This window comes from Leucopleurus acutus (genome assembly GCF_964270905.1).
Source record: "Leucopleurus acutus genome assembly, chromosome: 14".
Taxonomy (NCBI): Eukaryota; Metazoa; Chordata; class Mammalia; order Artiodactyla; family Delphinidae; genus Leucopleurus; species Leucopleurus acutus.
The window spans coordinates 78,668,623-78,696,296 of NC_139156.1; the positions used below are offsets into that span (position 1 = coordinate 78,668,623).

The 27,674-nt window shown below is 44.5% G+C and overlaps 1 protein-coding gene across 6 annotated transcripts in view; it reads right to left on the reverse strand.

Annotated features, from left to right (window-relative positions):
* Positions 1-23,471, reverse strand: part of LGALS8 (galectin 8) — a 29,203-nt gene extending 5,732 nt beyond the window's left edge. Inside the window, exons 1-9 of one of the 6 annotated variants that reach the window (XM_082854599.1) lie at positions 22,553-23,471; positions 15,741-15,903; positions 5,578-5,666; positions 4,450-4,660; positions 3,403-3,522; positions 2,526-2,582; positions 1,721-1,747; positions 900-988; positions 9-174 (exon numbers count right to left, since the gene is read on the reverse strand). In XM_082854599.1, coding sequence (XP_082710725.1) covers positions 9-174; positions 900-988; positions 1,721-1,747; positions 2,526-2,582; positions 3,403-3,522; positions 4,450-4,660; positions 5,578-5,666; positions 15,741-15,794 — 813 coding nt within the window. In that variant the 5' untranslated portion in view covers positions 15,795-15,903; positions 22,553-23,471. Of the gene's footprint in view, positions 1-8; positions 175-899; positions 989-1,477; positions 1,643-1,720; positions 1,748-2,525; positions 2,583-3,402; positions 3,523-4,449; positions 4,661-5,577; positions 5,667-15,740; positions 15,904-22,552 lie in introns of all 6 variants that reach the window. The other 5 variants (XM_082854604.1, XM_082854601.1, XM_082854600.1 and 2 more) reach the window with 5 other exon arrangements.
* Positions 23,472-27,674: the final 4,203 nt, after the last annotated feature.

The following is a 27,674-nucleotide window of genomic DNA, read 5'->3' on the forward strand; positions in this document are numbered from 1 at the left end:
CATCTCACCTCAAAGTACATCCCAGGACTAAAAGGGAAACAGGTAATATTTCTCTCTTCTTCTCCCCAGGACTCCTGAAGAAAAGAATTTCTTACAAATGTTTTAACATTCAGGCGTGGGTTTAGGTGGAGAGCAATATCCCTGGATTTTCCTGATAGTAGATCAACAGCAAAGCTTTTGAGAGAATTTTAAAAAACTAATTAGCCAAGTAGAAGAGAGGAGTCGAGTTTCTGCAATTTTAACAATCAGAATTAAACTCTGATTACACAAAACATGTACACACAAGGACCCAGGAATGCCGATGAAGGTGAAATTTAAAATTCTGAGTCAGCACACCGTTGGTATGTTATTTGCAAAATAAAAATATGAAAAGCTTTAAAATCCACGTTTAAGGCTACAGGAAGAAATTAAACGATTAGAGCGAGCGACCCAAAGGATCATGTCTGCTGCAAGAACAGGGTCCTTCCAAGCAGGAAGTCTCAGCATTTACAATGCCCTGTTCTTCAAAGTGTACTACTTGCTAGGAAATAGCTCTCATTTCAAGCTTTCAGAACTCTGAACACCTCTGGAAAAGGTTCTAAAAGCAGGAATCTTATAAGACCCATGGCAAGGGGAACGAGCCCTAATAAAAGTGATCTGCTCTCACAGAGCTGCCCTGCAGTTCTACAAGGGTGGGCCTCGTGGACAAAAATGCCACCCTCCTGTCTGGCCACAAGAAGCCTAGGTGCCGCCAACTGCTAGTTGTCAGCAGTCTAACTTCATCTGGCTTTAACAGTCTCACTTTTCAAATGAAGCTTATGACATTAGCCCGACTTACACCTCACGAGATTGTTGACAGGGTTACAGCTGGGTTACACGCAGCAGCAGCCGCGTTATTACAGCCACTTACTGATACTGACCCTTTGGCGTTTGTATTTACTTCTCCTTTTATGACAACAGTCCGTCCAGGGCCCATTGAGGAGTTCAGCCTCGCTACGAATGGCAGAGTCTGCAAAGAAATCCCAGTTAGCATCAGGAAGCCTGCAAAAAGGGATCTTGAGGGAAAACTGCCAGAAGACACTGGGAAATGTTTAAAGGCCGTGAACCCCATGAAGGGACAGACCAAGTCTGCCTTGGTCCCAGGTGGGTCCCTGGCTCACAGCAAACACTCCATTTTTCAGACAATGAAATGAATGGATGTGGGGAGGGACCTGACATGCTCTGCCTGAGTGAAATGCCCTCTGAGAAAGTCACCTCGGCTGGCCTGAAGCGTGCACTGCCTTCAGCCCGGAGGGGAAGCGGCTGAGGTAGGGGGAGTTAAAGAAACACACTAACGGCTCAGGGACCTGATGTCCGGTTGACTGATAGCCGTCCAGGACACCAGTGCAAACACAGAGTGGCTGCTTTGGGCTTGTACTGAGGGTAGCAGTTATGCATATCAGCTAACTAACATTAAATACTTGTTAGACAGAATTAAGAAAATTTAGGCTCTTCAAACCTTTGACAAACAGTCGGTAGGTAGTATTTTGGAGCAAGTCAAAGTGTGATTGGCTGGCGAACCTTTGCTCTTGGTGTAGACAGTTCTGGGGGCGATTTTAGAAATGTCTCCTCTATTACTAGGCTGTAGGGAAACAGTCTGCAATAAGGTATGGAATGAATGAACCTGTCTTCCAAGGCTTCAACTATTCATTTCCTGGGCAATCTTATAAAAGGTTCCACAGGTTATAGCAAAAATACTTACAAACTGTGACATGCCAGACTTCTGTACCTATTGGAAGAGAAAGACAAAATACAGATGATTGACAGGGAAGAAATACATTTTATAACATGAGCAGTTGGATCTTACTGGCTGTACCACCCAGAGACTGGGCCGGTAGTGCCTGCTCCACTCTGGGGAAGGGGGGGACATGCAGGTGGCCAGTGCTTCCTGACCAAGTGCTTTGGAGCTGCAGAGTGCCACTCAGGCTGGGAACAGACTGACTGTCCTGTTCATCTGAATCCTATAGCCCCTGCCACAAGCTGAGCCTTTCCCAAAGGCCACATGTGGGCTTCAAACACATTTTCCTTGTTCTTCCCAGGGTGCTCCCCAAATGCTGAGATTCTACTCTGTCTAGGAACGTGCTGAGATCAGTGAGGCCTCACTTTCTCCACACTAATAACAGCAAAAAATGTCTGAACTGCAGTTGTTTCCACAGGGGGAGAAGATACACGTGGAAGTTCGTTTGCCCATGCACTGGCTGTGCTCACTATTTATAAACACCTCCGGACAGCCCTATTCAGCAGTTCAGAGAGTTCTTTGTACAGAAGATTGGTGGGTAGTGGTCAGATCCACTGAGAGTCTAAACAGCAAAACTTATAGCACCTGGCACCCTGAAGTATATGCCTCAATTTTCGAACGATTACTTCCAGCCTGTTAATTACTAAAAATATAAGTTTTCATATTAAAAACATAGTGTTTTTAAAACTCAGCCTGCCTGCCACCTAATTTACATGGCAACTAAAATACATTTTTAAACTGGTGGTTGATTGAGAGATTTAATATTTACATTTTCTTCACTTATCTTTGTCCATTCCAGAGTAGATGCTTGGCTACTTCTTAAATCCTGAAGAAAAGTTCAGATTAATATTTAACATCCATCAGAATTCTAAATATAACCTGCTTGACATATCAAAAAAAATTATAAATGGTATTAAACATGAAAATATGACAGAAAATTATCCAAAAATGCACGAACATTAGCCACCTTCTCCCCTCTGTCAAGCTGGCAAATGTTAAAATCAGAACTAATGTCAAGAAGAATGTGAGCAGGGGCCTCCCTGGTGGCGCAGTGGTTGAGAGTCCGCCTGCCGATGCAGGGGACACGGGTTCGTGCCCCGGTCCGGGAAGATCCCACATGCCGCGGAGCAGCTGGGCCCGTGAGCCATGGCCGCTGAGCCTGCGCGTCCGGAGCCTGTGCTCCGCAACGGGAGAGGCCACAACAGTGAGAGGCCCGCGTACCGCAAAAAAAAAAAAGAAGAAGAAGAATGTGAGCAAATGAATACAGATCTTGAGACTACTTTGTTTTACTCTCTTTGGAGGGCACGTTAGCAATTTCAGTCCTAACTTAAAATGCAGGTACCCTTTGACGTCCCGCTTCTAGGAAACAATCCTAGCGAACTGCTCCACTACGCTCCTGCATCAGGGAAACGGCCCCTCTCCAGCTGTAAAGGCTGTTTGTTTTGTCGTTACTGTTTGGGTTTTTGTTGGAACCATGCTAGATTTGAGATCCTACAGACAAGCAAGCCCTGGTCAATGATCAGCATCCTACTAGTCTGAAAGATTTACTTCCAAGAAATTAACACACTAATGAGGGACATATTTACACAGTTTTCAAGAAAACATCACCAAAGACCCCCTGCCGCCCCCCATGGAAGGGGACTGACCGAGCTGAAGCTGAAACCCACGGAGTGAATGATAACTTTGCCATAAATGCCCAGGGTGTCGATCTTCTCTAGGCTGATCCTGTGGGCGTAGATCAGGGTATGTTTTCCATTGACAGCCACCTGGACAAACACAGAAGACAGGTCCCCCCCACGAATAAAACAGTTAATAAATGCATTTTAGCGGGTACCAGTGCACAGGGCGCCTCCCTCTCCCGCCAGATGTCAGTACTTGTAGGAGTGTCGGGAAGACACGCCGAACACAGTACAGTTTCTGATCTCAAGGAGCTGAAAATCCCATTGGCGGGCAAAAGAAACAGGAAAAAACCAAAGCTCAAGAGCACGGACAAGCATTAAAAAGAACGATCCAGACCCAAGTACTCCCATGGCCAGAGGAGGGATGAGGGGAGAGAGGAGGTTTAGGGGAGAAGTGCTAGTGGGAGCAGGCTCTGAGGGTCAGAGGGGTCTGCACCTCGGGTGGGGAGTCTCCACCTGAGCCGTCAAGTCCTCCACAGGCTCGTGGGCCAGGAGGTGGAGGCGCCTCCAGGACCACACACACCCGAGGAAGCAGCAGGAGCACTGACGACCCACAGCGGGGTTGCTATGAGCTCCTCTGGGTCTAGAATCTCAAGATCCTACGGGACTAGGCTGCGGCAGGATGCAACTTTACAAACCCTGACTCCTAAGCCAGGATCCCATCTGTCAGTTCAGACTCTCCCACCCTGCGGGTCCTGCTGCCTGGGGTTTACTTCCATCCTGAGTGTGAGGCCGTGCCAGGCCAGAAGGAAGCTCAGCCCTGCGAGGAGCAACGATCCAACAAAATCCCGCTGCGCTGGCCTCGCCCTCTGCCAGCACGGCGACCCCGGCGGGGATGCTGGCTGTGCCCACCTCACAGCGAGGTCCCCGCCGGGCCCTCCTCTAGAGGAACATGATAAAGGCAAACTCTTCCTCTGGATTTAGGACACGCAAGGGTGAGTTCACTCATGTGAGAAGCTTCCCTCGTGCTTATTCTCATGAATGAGGATCTAACCCCTGTTCTCCAAAACCTGCCTGGAATTTGTCTTTCAGCACCATGATCACGATCTCAAAAGATTTTTCTTTGTTGAAAGGCATGTCATAGGTGATCTCTTCCCAGCCCCACTTCTCATTTTTCAGAGTGTTGCAAACAATGCAGTTGGCCCTTCTGAACCGTGGATTGAAATGAAAGGCCACGTCCGCTCGAGGTTTCACGCTGCTGCCACACTGTAAGTCCACCTGGAACCTGAGGAGGGGAGGAAACACAGGCCGCGTGAGGACTCAGGAAGGAAGGCGGCCTCGCAGGCCCGGCAGCGCAGAAACCCAGGCCGAGTGACAGCTGACGGATCTTCTGTTCACTCACATGCTTTTGGTGGCGGTCCACCACAAGCACCCACATTGCCCAGTCTCCCCGCAGGTGCGTTCGCCCAGGTGCCCCAAGCTCTGCCGATGGGGTAGAAGTGAAGTGTGCAAGGAAGATTCCTGGAAACGGTCTCTAAAGTCAGTTGGCATCTGCCTTCTGTCCGCCCCCCCACCCCTTCCCCCCAAATAGCACACGGTCCCAGGCAGCTACCCAAACACAACGTGAGGACCAGAGTCCTAGCTTCCAGGAACCACGAGAAAGAGGACCTCACCCTGGCATGGCAGGGTGAGAGCATTAAGAGGCCCACTCCTCCAACAGCTTGCTGGCGTGCGCCCTCAGCCCTCCGGACTGTCCCCTTTAGATGTCACGTTCACATCTTATTTAAACCACTGTTGTTCAGGCATCCACCACACAGAGCCGAGCCCAACTCTAGCTGATACAGCCTCGTCCAGACTCTACCCAAAGCAAGCATTAGATAAAACCACCCAGAACAGGCCTTAAGAGATGGTGTGGAAATGTTACACTGTAACTAGACTGTGTCCCTGTCATCTGACCACAGTTCCCTTCATTAACCGTATCTCTAATTCTTTATACTAAAATCAGACTTACAGCAACAAAAAGTCCAAATAACCTGTATTTCAGTTTCTCATTCCAATTTCCTCAGCACCTTGGCCGGGGCTGCTATGAAAGCAAATCAGGCCTCCGAGTATCCAAATGGTCTCTCCCTCATGATTTTTTGTTGTCCCACAATCACAACAAGTTTATTCTTGTTCTTTTCTCATCTAACAGAATGACTTTACCTGTCTGAGTCACTAGGAACATGCCCACGTAGTACAATCAAAGTTCCAGGCTCCAACTGCTCAGAAATGGTCCCAACATAGGGGATTATCTAGGAAAAAAATAATTTTAACAAATGTTCATTTACAGAATCAAAAGACTACATTCTTAAAGCCTGCACATAAATATTACTCAGCCATGAAAAGGAACAAAACTGTGCCATTTGCAGAGACGTGGCTAGACCTAGAGACTGTCATACAGAGTGAAGTAAGTCAGAAAGAGAAAAACAAATGTTGTATAGTATCGCTTATATGTGGAATCTAGAAAAACGATACAGATGAACTCATTTGCAAAGCAGAAATAGAGGCACAGACGTAGAGGACATATGGGTAACAGCGGGAAAGGAGGGGTGGGATGAATTGGGACGAGGGGATTGACACATATACACTACTATGTATAAAATAGATAACCAATGAGAACCTACTGTATAGCACAGGGAATTCTACTCAGTGCTCTGTGGTGACCTAAATGGGAAGGAAATCCAAAAAGGAGGGGATATATGTATATATATAACTGATTCACTTTGCTGTAGAGCAGAAACTAACACAACATTTTAAAGCAACTATACTCCAATAAAAATTAATTAAAAAAAAAAAAAAGGCTGCACACAAGTCTGCTCAGCCCCTAGCGTTTTCCAGGTCCTTCCTCCCCACCATTCAAACAGCTACACCGGGACAACACGGCTAGGAGGCTCGCAACACCTGCACACCACTCCGAGTTCTTTAGGAAAAGACACATATTATTGCCAGTACTTTTTATGTGGCTGGGGGTTCTGTGACATGCCACACCCCACCCCTCCGTCCTTCCTAAAGTTCCACTGATCCCAACAGCAGGATCCAGAAGAGGCCAGGCCCTAGGCCAGTGCTGACAGAGATAATGACAAGTACTTACTGCCTGCAGAGGGTGCTCCAAATGCAGCCACTCTGCTGCGACTGGGATTGCGTGCCTCGCCTTCCCTGCTGGGCTTCCAAGCTGCACCCCACAGGGTACTGCCAGGAACCAGAGAACTGCTTGATCTGAAGGACGTGCTGTGGGTGCCTGCGGATCTCTCAAGACACAGCACCTCCATGCCCCGACTGGTGGTCCCACACAGGATTCGGGTCTCCCCCTCCCCCCTAATCAGCTGGAAGCCAGCCGCTTTGTCTGGGGCCTGACGTGATCAGATCTTGTCACTCCCCTCCCCCCGATGCTCCACCCTCCCCCAGGGGATCCGCCATCCTCCCAGGCCACTGGCTATGTGGATGCATCTCCTGCACCACAACCACCTCCCTCTTCCCCCTGGGAGCCTCTGACCACACCAAGCAGGCCAGACACCAGCATACCTTACACCAAGCTCACCCGGGTTACATCTATGCTAAAATTGATCCAGGGTAGCTCTGATTGTCAAGAAGAAAGAAATAAAACAAGAGAGGCCGTATAAAAGTAGTTGTAAGTCAGTGGCTCATCGGCTGAAAATCTCAGCTCAAGCACAGTCTCCTCTGTGGAGCCTTGCTCAGACTCCCTGGGCCAACTGAGTTGGCCGCCCTCTGAGGGTCAATCACGGCACTCTGTACTCTGTTCACTTGCAAACAAATGCCTACCCTGCGAGCTGCATGGGGCAGGACTGGGTCGTCACCTTTACACCCCCAGGACAGAGGCCAAGAGATGATCAATATCACTTGGTGAATGAAGGAGCTCTCACCAGCCCGGAAACTGGGCTCTGGCAGGCCTCACATGTGCAAAGGAGCAGCAACTAAGCGGTGCTGAATGGAGTGTTGCTGCCTTAAGCAATAAGACAAGAAATCACCAATCCAGTTGTCACCTGGTGTCATGGCAACTGCTGAAAGCAGCATGGGGGAGATGAGCAAGCTTATCAGACCAGAAAACGAAAAGCATAACAGAGGTACAGAGCATGGCTACAGCTGCACCTCAGAGTGGATGGCTTTCATGTATAGAGAATGTGGAAGCAATTACTCCTCTTGGCCACAGCCCAGGAATAAATAGCAGCATGTTCCATTTTCTAAATCTCTTAATAAAACAAGAAGAGTTTTTGTAACTTGAGATTTTTTTATATGTTCAACTTGTATTTATGCAGATTATTTAATAACACAAAAATGTCAGTGATATAATTATCAGTGAGAAAGTGGCCTACAAAACCCCATACAGTACGGTCTTAACCAAGTTAATGATAAACATTAAAAGGGAAAAAGAAAACACTGCAAAGAAATAAGCCAAAAGGGAGCTTCAAGATGGCGGAAGAGTAAGACGCAGAGATCACCTTCCTCCCCACAGATACATCAGAAATACATCTACATGTGGAACAACTCCTACAGAACACCTACTGGACGCTGGCAGAAGACCTCAGACCTCCCAAAAGGTAAGAAACTCCCCAGGTAGGGCAAAAGAAAAATGAAAAAAGAGACAAAAGAATAGGGACGGGACCTGCACCAGTGGGAGGGAGCTGGGAAGGAAGAAAGGTTTCCACACACTAGGAGCCCCATTGTGGGCGGAGACTGCGGGCGGTGGAAGGGGGGGAAGCGTCGGTGCCATGGAGGAGAGCGCAGCAACGGGTGCGGAGGGCAAAGCAGAGAGATTCCCGCACAGAGGATCAGTGCTGACCAGCACTCACCAGTGCAAGAGGCTTGTCTGCTCACCCGCCGGGGTGGGCGGGGGCTGGGAGCTGAGGCTCGGCCTTCGGAGGTCAGATCCCAGGGAGAGGACTAGGGTTGGCTGCGTGAACACAGCCCGGAGGGGGCTAGCGCGCCACAGCTAGCCAGGAGGGAGTCCGGGAAAAGGTCTGGAGATGCCGAAGAGGCAAGAGACTTTTTCTTCCCTCTTTGTTTCCTGGTGTGCCAGGAGAGGGGATTAAGAGCGCTGCTTAAAGGAGCTCCAGAGACGGGCGCGAGCCGCGGCTAAAAGCGTGGACCCCAGAGACAGGCATGAGACGCTAAGGCTGCTGCTGCCGCCACCAGGAAGCCTGTGTGCGAGCACAGGTCACTATCCACACCTCCCGTCCGGGGAGCCTGTGCAGCCCGCCACTGCCACGGTCCCGGGATCCAGGGACAACTTCCCCGGGAGAACACACAGCATGCCTCAGGCTGATGCAACATCACGCCGGCCTCTGCCACCGCAGGCTCACCCCGCATCTGTACCCCTCCCTCCTCCTGGCCTGAGTGAGCCAGAGCCCCCGCATCAGCGGCTCCTTTAACCCCATCCTGTGTGAGCGAAGAACAGACGCCCTCCGGCGACCTACACGCAGACGCGGGGCCAAATCCAAAGCTGAACCCCGGGAGCTGTGCAAACAAAGAAGAAAAAGGGAAATCCCTCCCAGCAGCCTCAGGAGCAGCGGATTAAATCTCCACAATCAACTTGATGTACCTGCATCTGTGGAATACCTGAGTAGACAATGAATCATCCCAAATTGAGGAGATAGACTTTGGGAGCAAAGATGTATTATTTTTTCCCCTTTTCCTCTTTTTGTGAGTGTATATGTGTATGCTTCTGTGTGTGATTTTCTCTGTATAGCTTTTGCTTTCACCATTTGTGCTAGGATTCTATCCATCCGTTTTTTTGTTGTTGTTGTTTTTTACTTAAAAATTTTTTTCTTAATATTTTTTAGTTTAATAACTTTATTTTATTTTATCCTCTTTCTATTTTTTCTCCCTTTTATTCTGAGCCGTGTGGATGACAGGTGCTTGGTGCTCCAGCCAGGCATCAGCGCTGTGCCTCTGAGGTGGGAGAGCCAACTTCAGGACCCTGGTCCACAAGAGACCTCCCAGCTCCACGTCATATCAAACGGCGAAAATCTCCCAGAGATCTCCACCTCAACGTCAAAACCCGGCTTCACTCAACGACCAGCAAGCTACAGTGCTGGACACCCTATGCCAAACAACTAGCAAGACAGGAACACAACCCCACCCATTAGCAGAGAGGCTGCCTAAAATCATAATAAGGCCACAGACACCCCAAAACACACCACCAGACGTGGACCTGCCCACCAGAAAGACAAGATCCAGCCTCATCCACCAGAACACAGGCACTAGTCCCCTCCACCAGGAAGCCTACACAACCCACTGAACCAACCTTAGCCACTTGGGACAGACACCAAAAACAACGGGAACTACGAACCTGCAGCCTGCAAAAAGGAGACCTCAAACACAGTAAGATAAGCAAAATGAGAAGACAGAGAAACACACAGCAGATGAAGGAGCAAGATAAAAACCCACCAGACCAAACAAATGAAGAGGAAATAGGCAGTCTACCTGAAAAAGAATTCAGAATAATGACAGTAAAGATGATCCAAAATCTTGGAAATAGAATAGACAAAATGCAAGAAACATTTAACAAGGACCTAGAAGAACTAAAGATGAAACAAGCAACGATGAACAACACAATCAATGAAATTAAAAATACTCTAGAAGGGATCAATAGCAGAATAACTGAGGCAGAAGAAAGGATAAGTGACCTGGAAGATAAAATAGTGGAAATAACTACTGCAGAGCAGAGTAAAGAAAAAAGAATTAGAACTGAGGACAGTCTCAGAGACCTCTGGGACAACCTTAAACACACCAACATTCGAATTATAGGGGTCCCAGAAGAAGAAGAGAAAAAGAAAGGGACTGAGAAAATATTTGAAGAGATTATAGTTGAAAACTTGCCTAATATGGGAAAGGAAATAGTTAATCAAGTCCAGGAAGCACAGAGAGTCCCATACAGGATAAATCCAAGGAGAAACACGCCAAGACACATATTAATCAAACTGTTAAAAATTAAATACAAAGAAAACATATTAAAAGCAGCAAGGGAAAAACAACAAATAACACACAAGGGAATCCCCATAAGGTTAACAGCTGATCTTTCAGCAGAAACTCTTCAAGCTAGAAGGGATGGCAGGATATATTTAAAGTGATGAAGGAGAAAAACCTGCAACCAAGATTACTCTACCCAGCAAGGATCTCATTCAGATTTGATGGAGAAATTAAAACCTTTACAGACAAGCAAAAGTTGAGAGAGTTCAGCACCACTAAACCAGCTTTACAACAAATGCTAAAGGAACTTCTCTAGGCAAGAAACACAACAGAAGGAAAAGACCTACAATAACGAACCCAAAACAATTTAGAAAATGGGAATAGGCACATACATATCGATAATTACCTTAAATGTAATTGGATTAAATGCTCCCACCAAAAGACACAGACTGGCTGAATGGATACAAAAACAAGACCCGTATATATGCTGTCTACAAGAGACCCACTTCAGACCTAGGGACACATACAGACTTAAAGTGAGGGGATGGAAAAAGATCTTCCATGCAAATGGAAATCAAAAGGAAGCCGGAGTAGCAATTCTCGTATCAGACAAAATAGACTTTAAAATAAAGACTATTAGAAGAGACAAAGAAGGACACTACATAATGATCAAGGGATCAATCCAAGAAGAAGATATAACAATTGTAAATATTTATGCATCCAAAAGAGGAGCACCTCAATGCATAAAGCAAATACTAACAGCCATAAAAGGGGAAATCGACAGTAACACAGTCATAGTAGGGGACTTTAACACCCCACTTTCACCAATGGACAGATCATCCAAAATGAAAATAAATAAACACAAGCTTTAAATGATACATTAAACAAGATGGACTTAATTGATATTTATAGGACATTCCATCCAAAAACAACAGAATACACATTCTTCTCAAGTGCTGATGCAACATTCTCCAAGATAGATCATATCTTGGGTCACAAATCAAGCCTTGGTAAAATTAAGAAAACTGAAATCGTATCAAATATTTTTTCCGACCACAACGCTATGAAACTAGATATCAATTACAGGAAAAGATTTGTAAAAAATACAAACACATGGAGGCTAAATAATACACTACTTATTAATAATGAAGTGATCACTGAAGAAATCAAAGAGGAAATCAAAAAATACCTAGAAACAAATGACAATGGAGACACGATGACCCAAAACCTATGGGATGCAGCAAAAGCACTTCTAAGAGGGAAGTTTATAGTGATACAATCCTACCTTAAGAAACAGGAAACATCTCAAATAAACAACCTAACCTTGCATCTAAAGCAATTAGAGAAAGAAGAAAAAAAAAACTCCCAAAGTTAGCAGAAGGAAAGAAATCATAAAGATCAGATCAGAAATAAATGAAAAAGAAATGAAGGAAACGATAGCAAAGATCAATAAAACTAAAAGCTGGTTCTTTGAGAAGATAAACAAAATTGATAAACCATTAGCCAGACTCATCAAGACAAAAAGGGAGAAGACTCAAATCAACAGAATTAGAAATGAAAAAGAAGTAACAACTGACACTGCAGAAATGAAAAGGATCATGAGAGATTACTACAAGCAACTGTATGCCAATAAAATGGACAACCTGGAAGAAATGGACAAATTCTTAGAAATGCACAACCTGCCAAGACTGAATCAGGAAGAAATAGAAAATATGAACAGACCAATCACAAGCACTGAAATTGAAACTGTGATTAAAAATCTTCCAACAAACATGGGCTTCCCTGGTGGCGCAGTGGTTGAGAGTCAGCCTGCCGATGCAGGGAACACGGGTTCGTGCCCCGGTCCAGGAAGATCCCACGTGCCGCAGAGTGGCTGGGCCCGTGAGCCATGGCCACTGAGCCTGCACGTCTGGAGCCTGTGCTCCACAACGGGAGAGGCCACAACAGTGAGAGGCCCGCATACCGCAAAAAAAAAAAAAAAAAGTCTTCCAACAAACAAAAGCCCAGGACCAGATGCCTTCACAGGCGAATTCTATCAACCATTTAGAGAAGAGCTAACACCTATCCTTCTCAAACTCTTTCAAAATATAGCAGAGGGAGGAACACTCCCAAACTCATTCTACAAGGCCACCATCACCCTGATACCAAAACCAGACAAAGATGTCACAAAGAAAGAAAACTGCAGGCCAATATCACTGATGAACATAGATGCAAAAATCCTCAACAAAATACTAGCAAACAGAATCCAACAGCACATTAAAAGTATCACACACCATGATCAAGTGGGGTTTATTCCAGGAATGCAAGGATTCTTCAATATACGCAAATCAATCAATGTGATACACCATATTAACAAATTGAAGGAGAAAAACCATATGATCATCTCCGTCGATGCAGAGAAAGCTTTCAACAAAATTCAACACCCATTTATGATAAAAACTCTGCAGAAAGTAGGCATAGAGGGAACTTTCCTCAACATAATAAAGGCCATATATGACAAACCCACAGCCAACATCATCCTCAATGGTGAAAAACTGAAACCACTTCCACTAAGATCAGGAAAAAGACAAGGTCGCCCACTCGCACCACTATTATTCAACATAGTTTTGGAAGTTTTAGCCACAGCAATCAGAGAAGAAAAAGAAATAAAAGGAATGCAAATTGGAAAAGAAAAAGTAAAGCTGTCACTGTTTGCAGATGACATGATACTATACATAAAGAATCCTAAAGATGCTACCAGAAAACCACTAGAGCTAATCAATGAATTCGGTAAAGTAGCAGGATCCAAAATTAATGCACATAAATCTCTGGCATTCCTATACACGAATGATGAAAACTCTGAAAGTGAAATTAAGAAAACACTCCCATTTACTACTGCAACAAAAAGAATAAAATATCTAGGAATAAACCTACCTAGGGAGACAAAAGACCTGTATGCAGAAAATTATAAGACACTGATGAAAGAAATTAAAGGTGATACAAATAGATGGAGAGAGATACCATGTTCTTGGATTGGAAGAATCAACATTGTGAAAGTGACTATACTACCCAAAGCAATCTACAGATTTAATGCAATCCCTATCAAACTACCACTGGCATTTTTCACAGAACTGGAACAAAAAATTTCACCATTTGTATGGAAACACAAAAGACCCCGAACAGCCAAAGCAATCTGGAGAACAAAAAATGGAGCTGGAGGAATCAGGCTCCCTGACTTCAGACTATACTACAAAGCTACAGTAATCAAGACGGTATGGTACTGGCACAAAAACAGAAATATAGATCAATGGAACAGAACAGAAAGCCCAGAGATAAACCCATGCACATATGGTCACCTTATCTTTGATAAAGGAGACAAGAATATACAGTGGAGGAAAGACAGCCTCTTCAATAAGTGGTGCTGGGAAAACCAGACAGGTACATGTAAAAGTATGAAATTAGAACACTCTGTAACACCATACACAAAAATAAACTCAAAATGGATTAAAGACCTAAATGTAAGGCCAGACACTATCAAACTCTTAGAGGAAAACATAGGCAGAACACTCTATAATATAAATCACAGCAAGATCCTTTTTGACCCACCTCCTAGAGAAATGGAAATAAAAACAAAAATAAACAAATGGGACCTAATGAAACTTAAAAGCTTTTGCACAGCAAAGGAAACCATAAACAAGACCAAAAGACAACCCTCAGAATGGGAGAAAATATTTGCAAATGAAGCAACTGACAAAGGATTAATCTTCAAAATTTACAAGCAGCTCATGCAGCTCAATATCAAAAAAAAAACAACCCAATCCAAAAATGGGCAGAAGACCTAAATAGACATTTCTCCAAAGAAGATATACAGATTGCCAACAAACACATGAAAGAATGCTCAACATCATTAATCATTAGAGAAAGGCAAATCAAAACTACAATGAGATATCATCTCACACTGGTCAGAATGGCCATCATCAAAAAATCTAGAAAAAATAAATGCTGGAGAGGGTGTGCAGAAAAGGGAACCCTCTTGCACTGTTGGTGGGAATGTAAATTGATACAGCCACTATGGAGAACAGTATGGAGGTTCCTTACAAAACTAAAAATAGAACTACCATACGACCCAGCAATCCCACTACTGGGCATATACCCTGAGAAAACCATAATTCAAAAAGAGTCATGTACCAAAATGTTCATTGCAGCTCTATTTACAATAGCCAGGAGATGGAAACAACCTAAGTGTCCATCATCGGATGAATGGATAAAGAAGATGTGGCACATATATACAATGGAATATTACTCAGCCATAAAAGGAAACGAAATTGAGTTATTTGTAGTGAGGTGGATGGACCTAGAGTCTGTCATACAGTGTGAAGTAAGTCAGAAAGAGAAAAACAAATACCATATGCTAACACATATATATGGAATCTAAGAAAAAAAAAAGTCATGAAGAACCTAGGGGCAAGATGGGAATAAAGACACAGACCTACTAGAGCATGGAATTGAGGATATGGGGAGGGGGAAGGGTAAGCTGTGACAAAGTGAGAGAGTGTCATGGACATATATACACTACCAAACGTAAAATAAATAGCTAGTGGGAGGCAGCCGCATAGCATACGGAGATCAGCTCGGTGCTTTGTGACCACCTAGAGGGGTGGGATAGGGAGGGTGGGAGGGAGGGAGACGCAAGGGAGAAGAGATATGGGAACATACGTATAACTGATTCACTTTGTTAAAAAGCAGAAGCTAACACCATTGTAAGGCAATTATACTCCAATAAAGATGTTTAAAAAAAAAGAGATAAGCCAAAAATATTACAGCACTTTTCTTGAGGGATGACATTTTAATTTTCTTCTTCATATAGCTGTATATTTTCCAGATTTATATAATAAGTACTTATAATGTTTATAACCACAGATTTTTTTATTATATATTTAATTTTAGGGTGAGAGTTTTTCTTTTTAATTTAAGTATAGTTGATTTACAATGCTGTCCCCATGTCTGCTGTACAGCAAAGTGCAAAGAGCTTTTTGAGACCAACCATCTATTCCCATCACTGCTAATAGATTGTTACAACTGTTAATGAGTTGTTCCAGTCTGAGAAACAACTGCGCTGCAAACTTGGGCCATTTGCTGTTTCAGTTGTCCATATTAACGCTGTCTACTTAGGACAGTACCCTAACTTATCTCAACAATACTCAACTGTTGGACCATGTGAAGGAAACAAATGCCCGACAGCCCGCTCACTTACTCGCGAACATTGCTCCTGAGGAAAGGGGGGAGGGTGGTCTTCTAGGCAACTCTAAGCTTTGAGGCTTTGTTGTTTCAAAAATAATTGATGTAAAACAATAAAGTACAGATCTGAACACGCTAGAGACAATACCATAAGCTTAAGCCCTAGTTAGGTTTGGTGTTACCTGCCCAAGCATCCTAGCTGATTCATATTGCTTTGCCTTTTTTATGTCATTCATTAAATGTCTGCTCTACACCAGGGTCATGTTAAGGTAGCCTGCAGCTGGAAAGAAGTATGAGTCCCGTCCATCCGGGAGGAGCTGATACAGTTGGGAAGAAGTCAGATACCTATGGAAAGATTAGAGAGGAAATGTGACACTGTTTAGCGGTTCAAATTGGAATCTCCTTCCACAGGTGGAAAATCCTCTACCTTATAAACATGAGACCTCATCTGAACTCTGGCGAGAGCATACGATGAAAATCTGTCCATCAGTACCCCCAGCTCAGACTCTGCGTTAGAACTCGTGACAAGCAGCAGCCAGAATCATGCAGTCTTCACTCTGGCCAGGGGGCAGCAGCTACACCTAGGGTCAGAGGCAGCAGTGGCACCGGTGGTGTCGCCAGTGCAAGAAGTACCGCGTTTGTTCAGTGGTGGCGACAGACGTCTCTTAGTGAGAACAGCCCTGCAGCCTGATTTTGGCTGTTGTCTGTGATGCTCTAGTTGACAAGCCTGGTTCTTCAGTCCTGCCTGCTGATAGATATCACTTAATAAATTCCTTCTCTGCTTAAATTAGGGGTTGGCTTCCATGTTTACAACCACAAACCCTGACCAATTCAACATCCACAGAAATGGGGCAGTAAGTAAGTGTCGAATAAATGCTTCAGAAAAATGTATAAACAATAATAACTGAGGTGGCCCAAGCTTATAACGAGGTATGATTTGAGCTGGGAAGAATATGGTTAGGCAGAGAGGAGAAGGAAGCCAGTTCAGGTAGAAATGTCCGTTTACAAAAGCAGAGAGGCAGGAAAAGACAAAACGTATCTGGGAGCCAGTAAATAGTAAGGGAGCAATTAAAGACAGACAGAGTTAGGGTCAGATTTTGGAAGGACATAAGGAAAGTGGGGGTTGGGAACAACAATCCAGTGGGGGTAAAATTCACTGGAGGGCAGGGGATTATTTGTGAGACTGACTCCTTCCGGGAAGCCTAGCACAAGGAGATAAGGACATAATCCAGGCTGATGGCGGCAGACACTGAGGGGGAAGGGGAGGCAGGAGATAAACACGAGCTATTTCAAAGGAAGCTGTCTATCCCGGGCCACCACCTACAATGGTAACACTGGGGAAGAAAGATTTCAGAGGGAAGATGCTGAGTTTGGCTTGGAATACTTTTAGTGTAAAGGGTTGGCAGGACATCTAAAGGAGTGGAACACTCAGGACCAACATTAAGTGAATGGCCAAGACTCAGAAGTCAGAATAGAGATGATTACTAAGTACAATGAGAGCTACTAGATAAACTGAGAGAGAGGAAAAGTCAGGAGCAAAGCCTCAAAGGCTGTCAGATTAGGGGGTGTGCAGAAAGAGTTAACACAGCACACCTGGCTGCTATCTTTGAAAGGCCTCCGTCCAAGGCTGGCCCATAGCTGCTGTCTAGGAACTTGGATTTGGAGAGAGCACCCACCACCCTAGGTGAGAAGGGTGGGTTACCCACCTAAACTGTTTGTGCAAACACTATGGTTTATGCTAAACACCTGCTTTCCTGTTTAGAGTCTGGAGTTTGGGTATGTGCTAGGCAGACGCTATCTACGCATCAAGCCCTCAATAAAAACCCTGGGCAGTGAGTCCCTAATGAGCTTCCCTGGTAAAGAACATTTCACACGTGCTGTCACAACTAGTTGCTGGGAGATTTAAGTCCATCGTGTGTGACTCCACTGGCCGAATACCCTTGAAATCCTGCGCTGTTTCCCCCTGGACTTCGCCCCATGTGCCTTTTCCCTTTGTGATTTTGCTTTACATCCTTTCACTGGGATATATCATAGCCATGGGTATGACTCTATGCTGGTGAATCATCAAAACTGAGGGTGTGTGGGAGACCTCGATGCAAGGGGTGAGAAGAGAAAGAAGAGAGAAGGATCCATCAGAGAGGGCAGGTGTATCAAGGAAGTCAATTTCAAAAACGGGAGGACTGTCAATGTCTTTAACATGGAAAAATAAGGAAGATCCCCCCGGCTGCCCCCCAAATGATACTAAAATGGATATCATACCCTCTGATCCAGTGATTCCACTTCTACAGATTTATCCTGTAAAATACTAGCACATGCGCAGAAAGATGAATCTACAAAGATGTACAGCACAGCACTGGATACAATCATGAAAGGAAATAGCTCTTTAACAGGGGACTGGTTAAATAAGTTACAGTACCTCCATACAGTGGACAAATTATGCAGCCATTAAAAATAAGTGAGTAAACTCTAAACATGCTGGTATCTGCAAAATGTGTTAAATGAAAAAAAGCAAGGTATAGCAGTTTATATGGTATGATACATGCATGTAAAGAAACAGGGTATACAAAAGGTGACACACACAACACATGCACACACAACACACATATTCTCAGGAAGGATATACAAAAATGTGGGAGGAAATGATTGCCTTTAGGGAGGGCAACTGAGCACCAGGTAGAAGGAAAATTCATGTTTTAATGAAACCCTAAAATACTGCTTGAATTTTTAAAAATGATTTACACATATTTTCTTTATACTTTTAAAATAATAATAAAAAAGGAAAAACCACTCAGTTTGATGACATCAATGAATTTAAAATTTTAAAGACAGATTATCGTCAAACTGTTAGGGGCTTGACAGCGTGGAAGGACACTGAGCGAAATGGAAAACCACAAAACGGAAGCTGGTTTGGGAAGGACGATGGGAGTTTCATTTTGAACTCACAGTCTTCAAGGGCTGGCAGGGCATCTAAGAGGGCTGGAGATTCACCCTGGGTGAGAGGGCAGAACTGTACGCAGACTGTATGCAAACTGTATTCATATTCTGGTCAGTAAAGACATCAGAGAAATAAAGACAGACACTGAAGACAAGATTGATAAAGAAATTAAGAGAGTAAAAAATCAGAGGGCAGGGAGGGATAAATTAGGCGCTTGGGATTAATAGATACACACTATTATATATAAAATAGATAATCAACAAGGACCTACTGTAGAGCACAGGGAACTCTACTCAATATTCTGTAATAACCTATGTGGGAAAAGAATCTGAAAAAGAATAGATATGTGTATATGTAAAACTGATTCACTGTGCTGTATACCTAAAACTAAAAGAACATTGTAAATCAACCGTACTCCAATATAAAATTAGAATAAAAAAAAAGAATTAGGATTCAGAAAAAAAAAATCAGAGGGCAGAGCCATGGTGAGGAAATTAAGGCAGCAGAAATCGACTCTCTCAAGATGGAGGTCAGGGACTTCCCTGGTGGTCCAGTGGTAAAGAATCCGGATCCTGAGGCAGGGCACGCGGGTTCGATCCCTGGTGGGGGAGCTAAGGTCCCACGTGCCGTGGGGCAACTAAGCCCGAGTGCCACAAACTACAAGGCCCACACGCTCTGGAGCCTGCGCCCCACAACTAGAGAGAGAAAACCCACACAACTCTAGTCACAACTAGAGAGAAGCCCGCGCACCACAACGAAAGATCCCGCGTGCTGCAACTAAGACCCAACACAGCCAAAATTAAAAATAAAAAATAAATAAAATATTAAAAAAACAAAAAAGGTAAGTCAGCAAAAGAAGAACAAGGGAACAAAGACGGGGAAGGACCTTCAGAGGTTAAAAAGAAAAGATTTTATTGTTTTGTTTTGTAAGGTTAAATTGCAAGGTAGAAACGGAAGTACTTAGAATACTAAGGAAAAAAGGATCAGTGTGGAAGTAAGGTTCTGAAGGAAATTGGAACAGATGAGCTTTTCAGGGCCAGGTGGGATTAATGTTAATAAGTGGTTTGTTAATTAGGAGTGACAACCAATCGGTTTAATTTCTAAATAACTTCTCAACTAACACTTAATCACGTTTTAACTCTATAAACAGCAATAATAAAATATTTAAGCAGATATTGAGTTGCCAAACAAGAGATTTCACTGAGGGCATTTCTGGTATGAAGATACCGTCTTCCAAATTATTCACTCAATTTGAGCGGAAAGAAAACTGAGCCGGGCTCCTCTGGAGGTGCAGTGGTTAAGAATCCACCTGCCAATGCAGGGGACACAGGTTCGAGCCCTGGTCCAGGAAGATCCCACATGCCGCGGAGCAACTAAGCCTGTGCACCACAACTACTGAGCCTGTGCTCTAGAGCCCATGAGCCACAACTACTGAGCCTGCGTGTCACAACTACTGAAGCCCATGCACCTAGAGCCCGTGCTCCTCAACAAGAGAAGCCACCACAATGAGAAGCCCGTGCTCTGCAACGAAGAGTAGCCCTCGCTTGCCACAACTGGAGAAAGCCCACGTGCAGCAACAAAGACCCAACGCAGCCAAAAATAAAATAAAATAAATTAATTTTTTTAAAAAAAGGAAAAGAAAAGTGAGCCGGACTTTTTTAAGTCTTGGAATTCTATCAACTGAACTAGTCAATGAAATATACTAAGTAGGAAAAAATTACACAGGCCAGTTATACAATTTATCTTTTCCAAGAGTTAATATGGACAGAGGGCTTCCCTGGTGGCGCAGTGGTTGAGAGTCTGCCTGCCGATGCAGGGGACATGGGTTCATGGCCCGGTCCGGGATGATCCCACATGCCGCGGAGCGGCTGGGCCCATGAGCCATGGCCGCTGAGCCTGCGTGTCCGGAGCCTGTGCTCCGCAACAGGAGAGGCCACAACAGTGAGAGGCCCGCGTACCACAAAAAAATATATATATATCTATATGGACAGAATTTGTCTACCACAATTTTTAAAATATATTTTAAGTCATTTTTATTGAATTAATTTTAATAACACTGTTTTACCTGGTTGGCAGCTGCCCCAAACCAAACTAAAACAAAGTCATTGTGAATGCTATTCAACATCCTCAAAGTAATCCAGCTTGTTTTTGGAATACATTGTTACAATAGTTACACTTTTTTAAAAAAATAGTTACACTTTCGACATCACATAAGTAAATCGAGCATACTATATTATTCAAAAAGATTTTACGCATTTCATTTAAAAAATCATTCTGCAAGAGGCTTCAGCTTTATCATTGACACATTCTGTACTTCATGCTCTCAAAATAAAAAAGTGCCCTAAAGCTAAGTTTTTTACTGACATTAATGAATAGTATTCAGGGTTATACGCACTAAAATTTAACATTTTACGGTATAAGAGGCAATAAGTGTGGACCAAAACTTTGGAAACATTAAGAAATAAAAACAGAAAGATGGCAGTTCCCTGTCTTCACAAGGCTTAATAAAGAGTATAGCAGAAACTCAATAAACACTTCCTTGTTGTTGAACTGATCTCTAACAAGGTAACCAGAATGCAACAAAATATTTACCTTGGAAAGTTATCATGACCTATCCTCAGAACAGCACAAGGCCACCGGGAGCCCTGAATGCAGCTGCTGCTCGAAAGCAGCACTACTTCTGCAGGCCCCTGTCCTCAGGAAATGAAACATCAGGTGATTTTTGTTTCAACTCTGTAGTCGAGGGTGCTAACCCCAGAAATTACAGGAATCATCATTACACTCTAATACCAAGACATGCAGGAATTTTAAGCTATAAAATTATTTTCTAAATAACATTCAAATAAGACATCTCTGTGATGAAGGGCAGGGCTGAAGGGCATTAACCCGACCATCCAAGCCTCCTGGCTTGCACCAACATTACTTCAGTCCCCCTTGGCAGGCAGCGTATTTTTTTTTTTAAATCTTCGCAGAAAGTCAGTCTACAACTTTGAGATGTTTTTAACTCTTAAGATGCGCAAAATTATTTTAGATGCCTAGCTGACTTCAAATTCACCAAGTCTTCCTTTTTAAACATACTACGATTGAAGGCTATTTCTTCTAAGCCTCATTCCTGCACAACGACAGTAAACCTTAGGGGGAAAAAAAAAGAGCTACAGCTACAAAGTAAATAACAAAAAATTGAATCCACTTACACTAATAAGACTGGTTTAAAGCCTTACTTGAAGCCTTACCAAGAATCTCCTATAAAGGGTTTACAAGAAAAAACAAAAAACGGCAGCAACTTTATCTCAGACCTAAATTCAGGATTCAGCTTCAGACACATGGAAACTAGACATTTCTAAAGATTCTCACACCACATGAAACTGAACAAGTTCATTACTTCCCAGGACGTACACTGAAATTTCCAGCAATTACATTCAGGGGTTCCTGGACCAGCCTGAGGCTGGGACGTGACCATTAGTTTTTCTCATTCTCCATCTCACCACTGGCTTTTGGCCTTCCCCTGCTCAACTACCAAGCAGGATTTGAAAGGCAGAGGGAAAAGCTGAGAAATTAACTTCTCGTGAACAGGTCTAATTTAAAAAGAAAATTAAAATGTGTAGACAAAGAAATCCACTTTCCCCTGAAAATTATGTCTTAGGATGGTCTGAGCCTTCCCTCCACTGTCCTCCCAAGTTCTCCGTTCATAACACGTCTTAGCGTCCTATACAGTTGACCCTTGAACAACACAGGTTTGAACTGTGCAGGTTTGAATCCACTTATACTCAGATTTTTTTCAATAAACACACACCACCTGATGGGCGGTTGGCTGAATCCTCAGATGCAGAACCTTGGGTACCGAGGAGGGCTGACTAGGGAACTTAAACATCTGTGGAGCTCCAAGGGCTGGATCTGGTTTTCAGTCAGGGCGCACTGCAGTCCCACCACATAGCAGGTGCTTTATGTTTACTGAATTTTACCTCTGCCCCTACCCCCCAGCAGTGGATAATTACTATCCAGTTGGACTTGCTCTCAACCCTAGCATAGGCAAAAAGTGATTTTATAGAAATTACTTACCGGGTTACAGATGACATTCTGTAGACTGTTTAAGGACAACATCATTCTTTTCCACCTTACTGTTGACTGGGGTCTCTCTTTTGGGTATGGTCTGAGATTTTAAACAAGTTTCATTTAAAGAATTCCCAGATTGAAACTGAGGCACCTGTGTAAAATCAAAATCGAGGGAAAGGAAAATAAGCACCGATTTTCTTCATAACTATTTTTAAGTACATACATTATTTTACTGATATTTACCAAATAACAGGATGCTATAACAAAGATCTGACTCCAGTTCTTATCTAATGTACTTTACTAAACAATTTTGGATTATGAGTACAGGAAATATTGATTTTAAAACTACATCAGTAGAAAACTTCTAATTTGGAAAATTTATTAAAAATACTTATTACTGGGAGTTCCCTGGTGGCCTAGTGGTTTCACTGCTGTGGTCTGTGTTCAATCCCTGGTCGGGGTACAGGGATCCCGCAAGCCAGGCGGCACAGCCAAAAAACACAGGAACAAAAACTTGCTATTAAAATACTATATCAAATAATAGCAAATACTCCTGTACAGCTATCTGAGATATTCATTTAACTTTTCTCATCTGTATAATGAGAATAACAGTATTCACCTCACAGGTTTGTTCTGCGGATTAAATGAATTAATAAAGCAATGGAATAGTACGTGCTTTATAAGTTTTATCTATTGTTATTAGTAGAAGGGATTGCTCTTCCTCCTCCAAATTAAACAAGTCAAAAGGAAAAAAAAATCCACTGCCTCAAACATTAATTTCCATGTGGCTAAAACAAAGATAAAAGCTTTAAAGGTAAAAGTACCCATCAGTACTACATATAACAGCTCCAGGGAAGACTTGAAGACTAAGCAGAACCAAAAGAGAAATGAAACTCAAGCTTCCTACATTTTACTTCCTCCGATTCTGTCATTATACCAAAGGGCAATATGCACTGATCACATGTATTACTTTTTCTCTATTAAGAAAAAACTGCATCTCCAACCCTGGATGTAACATAAACTGAGTGGTTAAGTTACAGCAAGAGGTGTTAGCTGAGCAGATGCAGGTTGTGAAAGAATTCACAGAAGTATTAACAAGGGAAGAAAAGAAAGTTCTTATTCACTTTCCAAGGGAGGAAAGGGGCCAGAAACATAGAGTGGCATCGGCCCTGAAGGGCGGCGGTCTGAGTCTTTTAACGGGTTTCAAAGGGCAAAGTGCAGGAAAGAGCGGGTGGGTTCACATCTATTTTGGCCCACAGTTGTATTCTGGCTTGCTGTGTTTCTATAGGATGTGGTTTTTCTGAGAATCTGTAACTTTTTGTCTTCAGTAATTTTTCAGTCCTTGGGTGTCTCAAAGAGACATGATAGTGGCCTTTGACAGGCATTACTCTATTTTGAACAATGTCAGATGGGCTCACAAGAGGGATTTTGCAGGTGTAATTAACATCAGCTGATGTCAAGATAGGGCGATTGTCCTGGATTAACTGGTGGGCCCAATGTAATTACATGAGCTCTTAATAAACAAAGAAGCCTGAGAGATGCAGTAGCAGAAGAAATCAGAGATTTGAAGCCTGAGAAGGATTCAACACATTCTTGGTGGCATTTCGATGGAGTGCGGGTGGGCATACACGGAAACTGCAAGAAGGAAACAAACCTGCAAAACAAACTAAAGTATCCCGGAAGTTGATTCTTCCCCAGAGAATAGAGCCCAAACTGAATAACACCTGAACTTCAGCTTGTGACACCCTAATCAGAGTACTCAGCCTGGTCTGCCTAATTTTATTTTTGGTCCCCCTAATTTCTGATCTAAGATCTATTAAGAAAATAAGTGGGTGTAATCAAAACATCAAGTTTTATGCGCTAAATGTATACAATTTCTATTTGTCACATATACCCCAATAAAGCTGGGAAAACAAAAACCCTGCAACCCTCTTGGTTTATAAATGTAACCCCATCTATTAACTTACACATTAGTCAAAACCTCAAAACTGTTTTGCTCCATCAAACTCGGGAAGCATCAACAAGAGCAAAAACAAAGGACACAGAGATGCCACAGCCACATTCATAATTTACATCGTTAGTAGACAGTGACCCAATTTAAGCCACGGGCCCGCGTGAAACCAATCATTCCCAGAAACATCCACAGGCACGGGTCCTGGTGTTATTAACTCTTCGTTCGCTTCCCAAGAAGCCATCACGATGCTGTTGCAATTCAGAGGACAAACGTTTCCTAACGTTTCTTACTGCAGTAAATGACTCTGCATCTCAAAAGAGGATGTTCAGAGCCCGGGAGGGCCACGGAGGTCTGTCATTAAATTTAAAGAACCCGTCATTTAAAACACCAAGAAAGAAACGTCCCCGGATTCCACTGCGCGAAGGCGACGCTCGCTCCCGGGCGAGGAGGTCGCACGTGCCAAGACAGCACCGGACGAGGCGGTGGTCGACAGCGGGGCTTCCTCCGGGGACAGCGCCGGTTTGCCCGAGGGCTGCGACTCCCGACCATCCCTCGTTCCCGGGGCGCAGCGCGCGGGGCACTGCCAGCCGCCCAGCCCGACCCTCCGCGGTGAAGACCCGCGCGACAGGGTTACCGGAGCCGGTCCCGCCCGTCTGACTCTGACACGGGGCCAGAAACACCGCATCCCCGCCTCGGCCGACGAGCCCACCGCCGCGACCGCCCTCAGACTCACCCCGGCACTGGCGTCGCGCTCGGCGTAGGAGGCTGTTCTGCGGCCGCGGCGCGTTGCCCGCGTTCCCGGCCGGGCGTGCGCGGGAGAGAACGGGAAGCGAGAGGAGTCAGTCCGCCGCCATTTCCTGGTTCGCGCGCCCCTGGCGTCGCCGTCGGCCTTGCGTCTGCGTGCGGGGCGCGCTGGCGGCTCCGCTGGGCTAGTGGCTGGTCGGCTGCTGGCCGCTCCCCCGGCGGGACGCCCTGCACGGCCTCGGGGACTCGGACCGCCAGTGGCTTGCTGCGAGACGAGCAGAGAGGGAGGGGGCAGAGTGTGTGCTTCCAAAATTCCCGGGTGGATCTGGCCGCCTCTGCCCCGCCGCCGGGGTTGGGGGGCCGGGAAATGGGGAAGAGAGAAGGAGAGACCTTCTGCTCCCTCGGCCCGCGTGTCCCCGGCCTGCAGGGCCGGTGTGGACTTCGCACAGGCCCCGCCTCGACCCGGTGATGGCCGAGAGGGGCCCACGCGGCCAGAGGGGCCGTCTGTGACCTTCCCTGGTCGCCCGGCTCAGCGGGGTCAGTGCCAGGTATTTATCAAGGTCTGCTTCCTTGTCTGCCATGGGTTAGAGTCCAAACAGTACATACAGTGCAATAAAAGAGAAGCTGACTTGGAGGCATCCCGGTGTTTTGTTTGCCACACCTTTGGGTGTAAATAAAATGCGGGGGGAAATGGGTTCAGTATAGCTGGACTGAGTCCAGCCCGGAGCCCCCATCCAGTGAGTCTAACTTGGACTTCAGCCACTGCGGCTTATCTGCCAATTTTGTGTGTTGTTGTTTTCTAAATTATATACTACCCCGGGGGAAATGTCAGCAGTATAGAGCACAATTCTGAGCACGGTAGATGTTCAGAAATAACCAACTTTTCAGGCAAGTGCCCATAATGACTGCCAGTTTGACCTGTTGGCTGTAAAAAACGTCAGCGAGAAATACAAATAAAGTTATGTAAGCTACCTTGAACAGCTGGTACAGTTTGTTTTCTGTTAGGGATCACAAAGTTCTTATCTTCCTACTTGTCTCTACTTGATTTTTATCCACGTTTCCTTTGAGAGACATGTTTTGGTGTCCCTACTCTGGGCTTTCTCCTCTGTAGCTTTGGGTTTTATTATTTTTTATTTAAATTGAGAAATTCATTACACACCCAATACCATCGAACTCACATTCTGATTCCCTATTACTTTGCTCTCCTATTCATTTTCCAAGTTTGCTTCACTCTTTAGGATCCAACTTCAATAGCTGTATTTAACCCTTAACATACACTGCCTGTGATTTGTACTTATCTTTCTGTGTGTTGTGTTTTATCTATCCAACTCGAATTTAAATTGAGAAGAGGATGTCGTGAATATTCCCCAATGCCTAGTGTAATGCTTTGCATGAAGTAGACATTCTGTAAATATTAGGTTGAAATGATAGGTTATTGATAAAGTGAGGAGCAATTGAATGTCTTCACAACTTTGCCTGGGTTGATTACCTCCCCCATACAAAATAAGCTGAAATAAATACACATCAATGCTCCACTTCTTTGGTAAGTAGAATTTCGGTATAAATAGGACTGTGCAAAAGGGCCAGAAATCCTGTATTGGTGCAGTAATTCTGGATTAAAAGATCCACAAATCCAGAGAATTTATCTTAGAAAAACCCCTTCGTTGGTCCGGTTTTGTTCAATGAGCTCCGTATGTTTTTTATATCTTTTAGAATCAACACGTATGTACTCGATATCCGCCATGACAAGGCACAGTGATAAGTATACAAAGGGCTTTGTAACATTTGCCGTACCGAGCCGGGCCCTCTAGACGCAGAGAAGCGATATAAATATACGGAAGTCCCACTCCTCTTCCTTGGATTATTACAATAGCCTCTTCATTGATTTCCCTGCTTTTTTTTTTTTTGCGGTACGCGGGCCTCTTATTGCTGTGGCCCCTCCCATCGCCGAGCACAGGCTCCATTCGCGCAGGCCCAGCGGCCATGGCTCACGGGCCCAGCCGCCCAGCGGCATGTGGGATCTTCCCGGACCAGGGCACGAACCCGTGTCCCCTGCATCGGCAGGCGGACTCCCAACCACTGCGCCACCAGGGAAGCCCAGATCTCCCTGCTTTTACCCTTCCCCCTGCAGTCTGTTCTCAACACAACAGTCAGAGAGATCATGGGGAAACACAGCCTAAACAATGTTACTTTGCTCAAACCTTCCACTAGCTTTTGCTCGTTCTTTGAGTAAAGATCCAAGTCCTTACACTTCATGACCCGCCTCCACCTCCACACGCTCTGACTTCATTTCCTACTACATTCCTCCTCCCTTGTTCTGTAACAACCGTACTGGCCTTTGTGGTGTTCTTACCGCCTGCCTGTCACACTCCCAGCTCAGAACTTTTGCATGTGATGTTTCCTTTACCTCCTTAAAATTGAGTAATGACA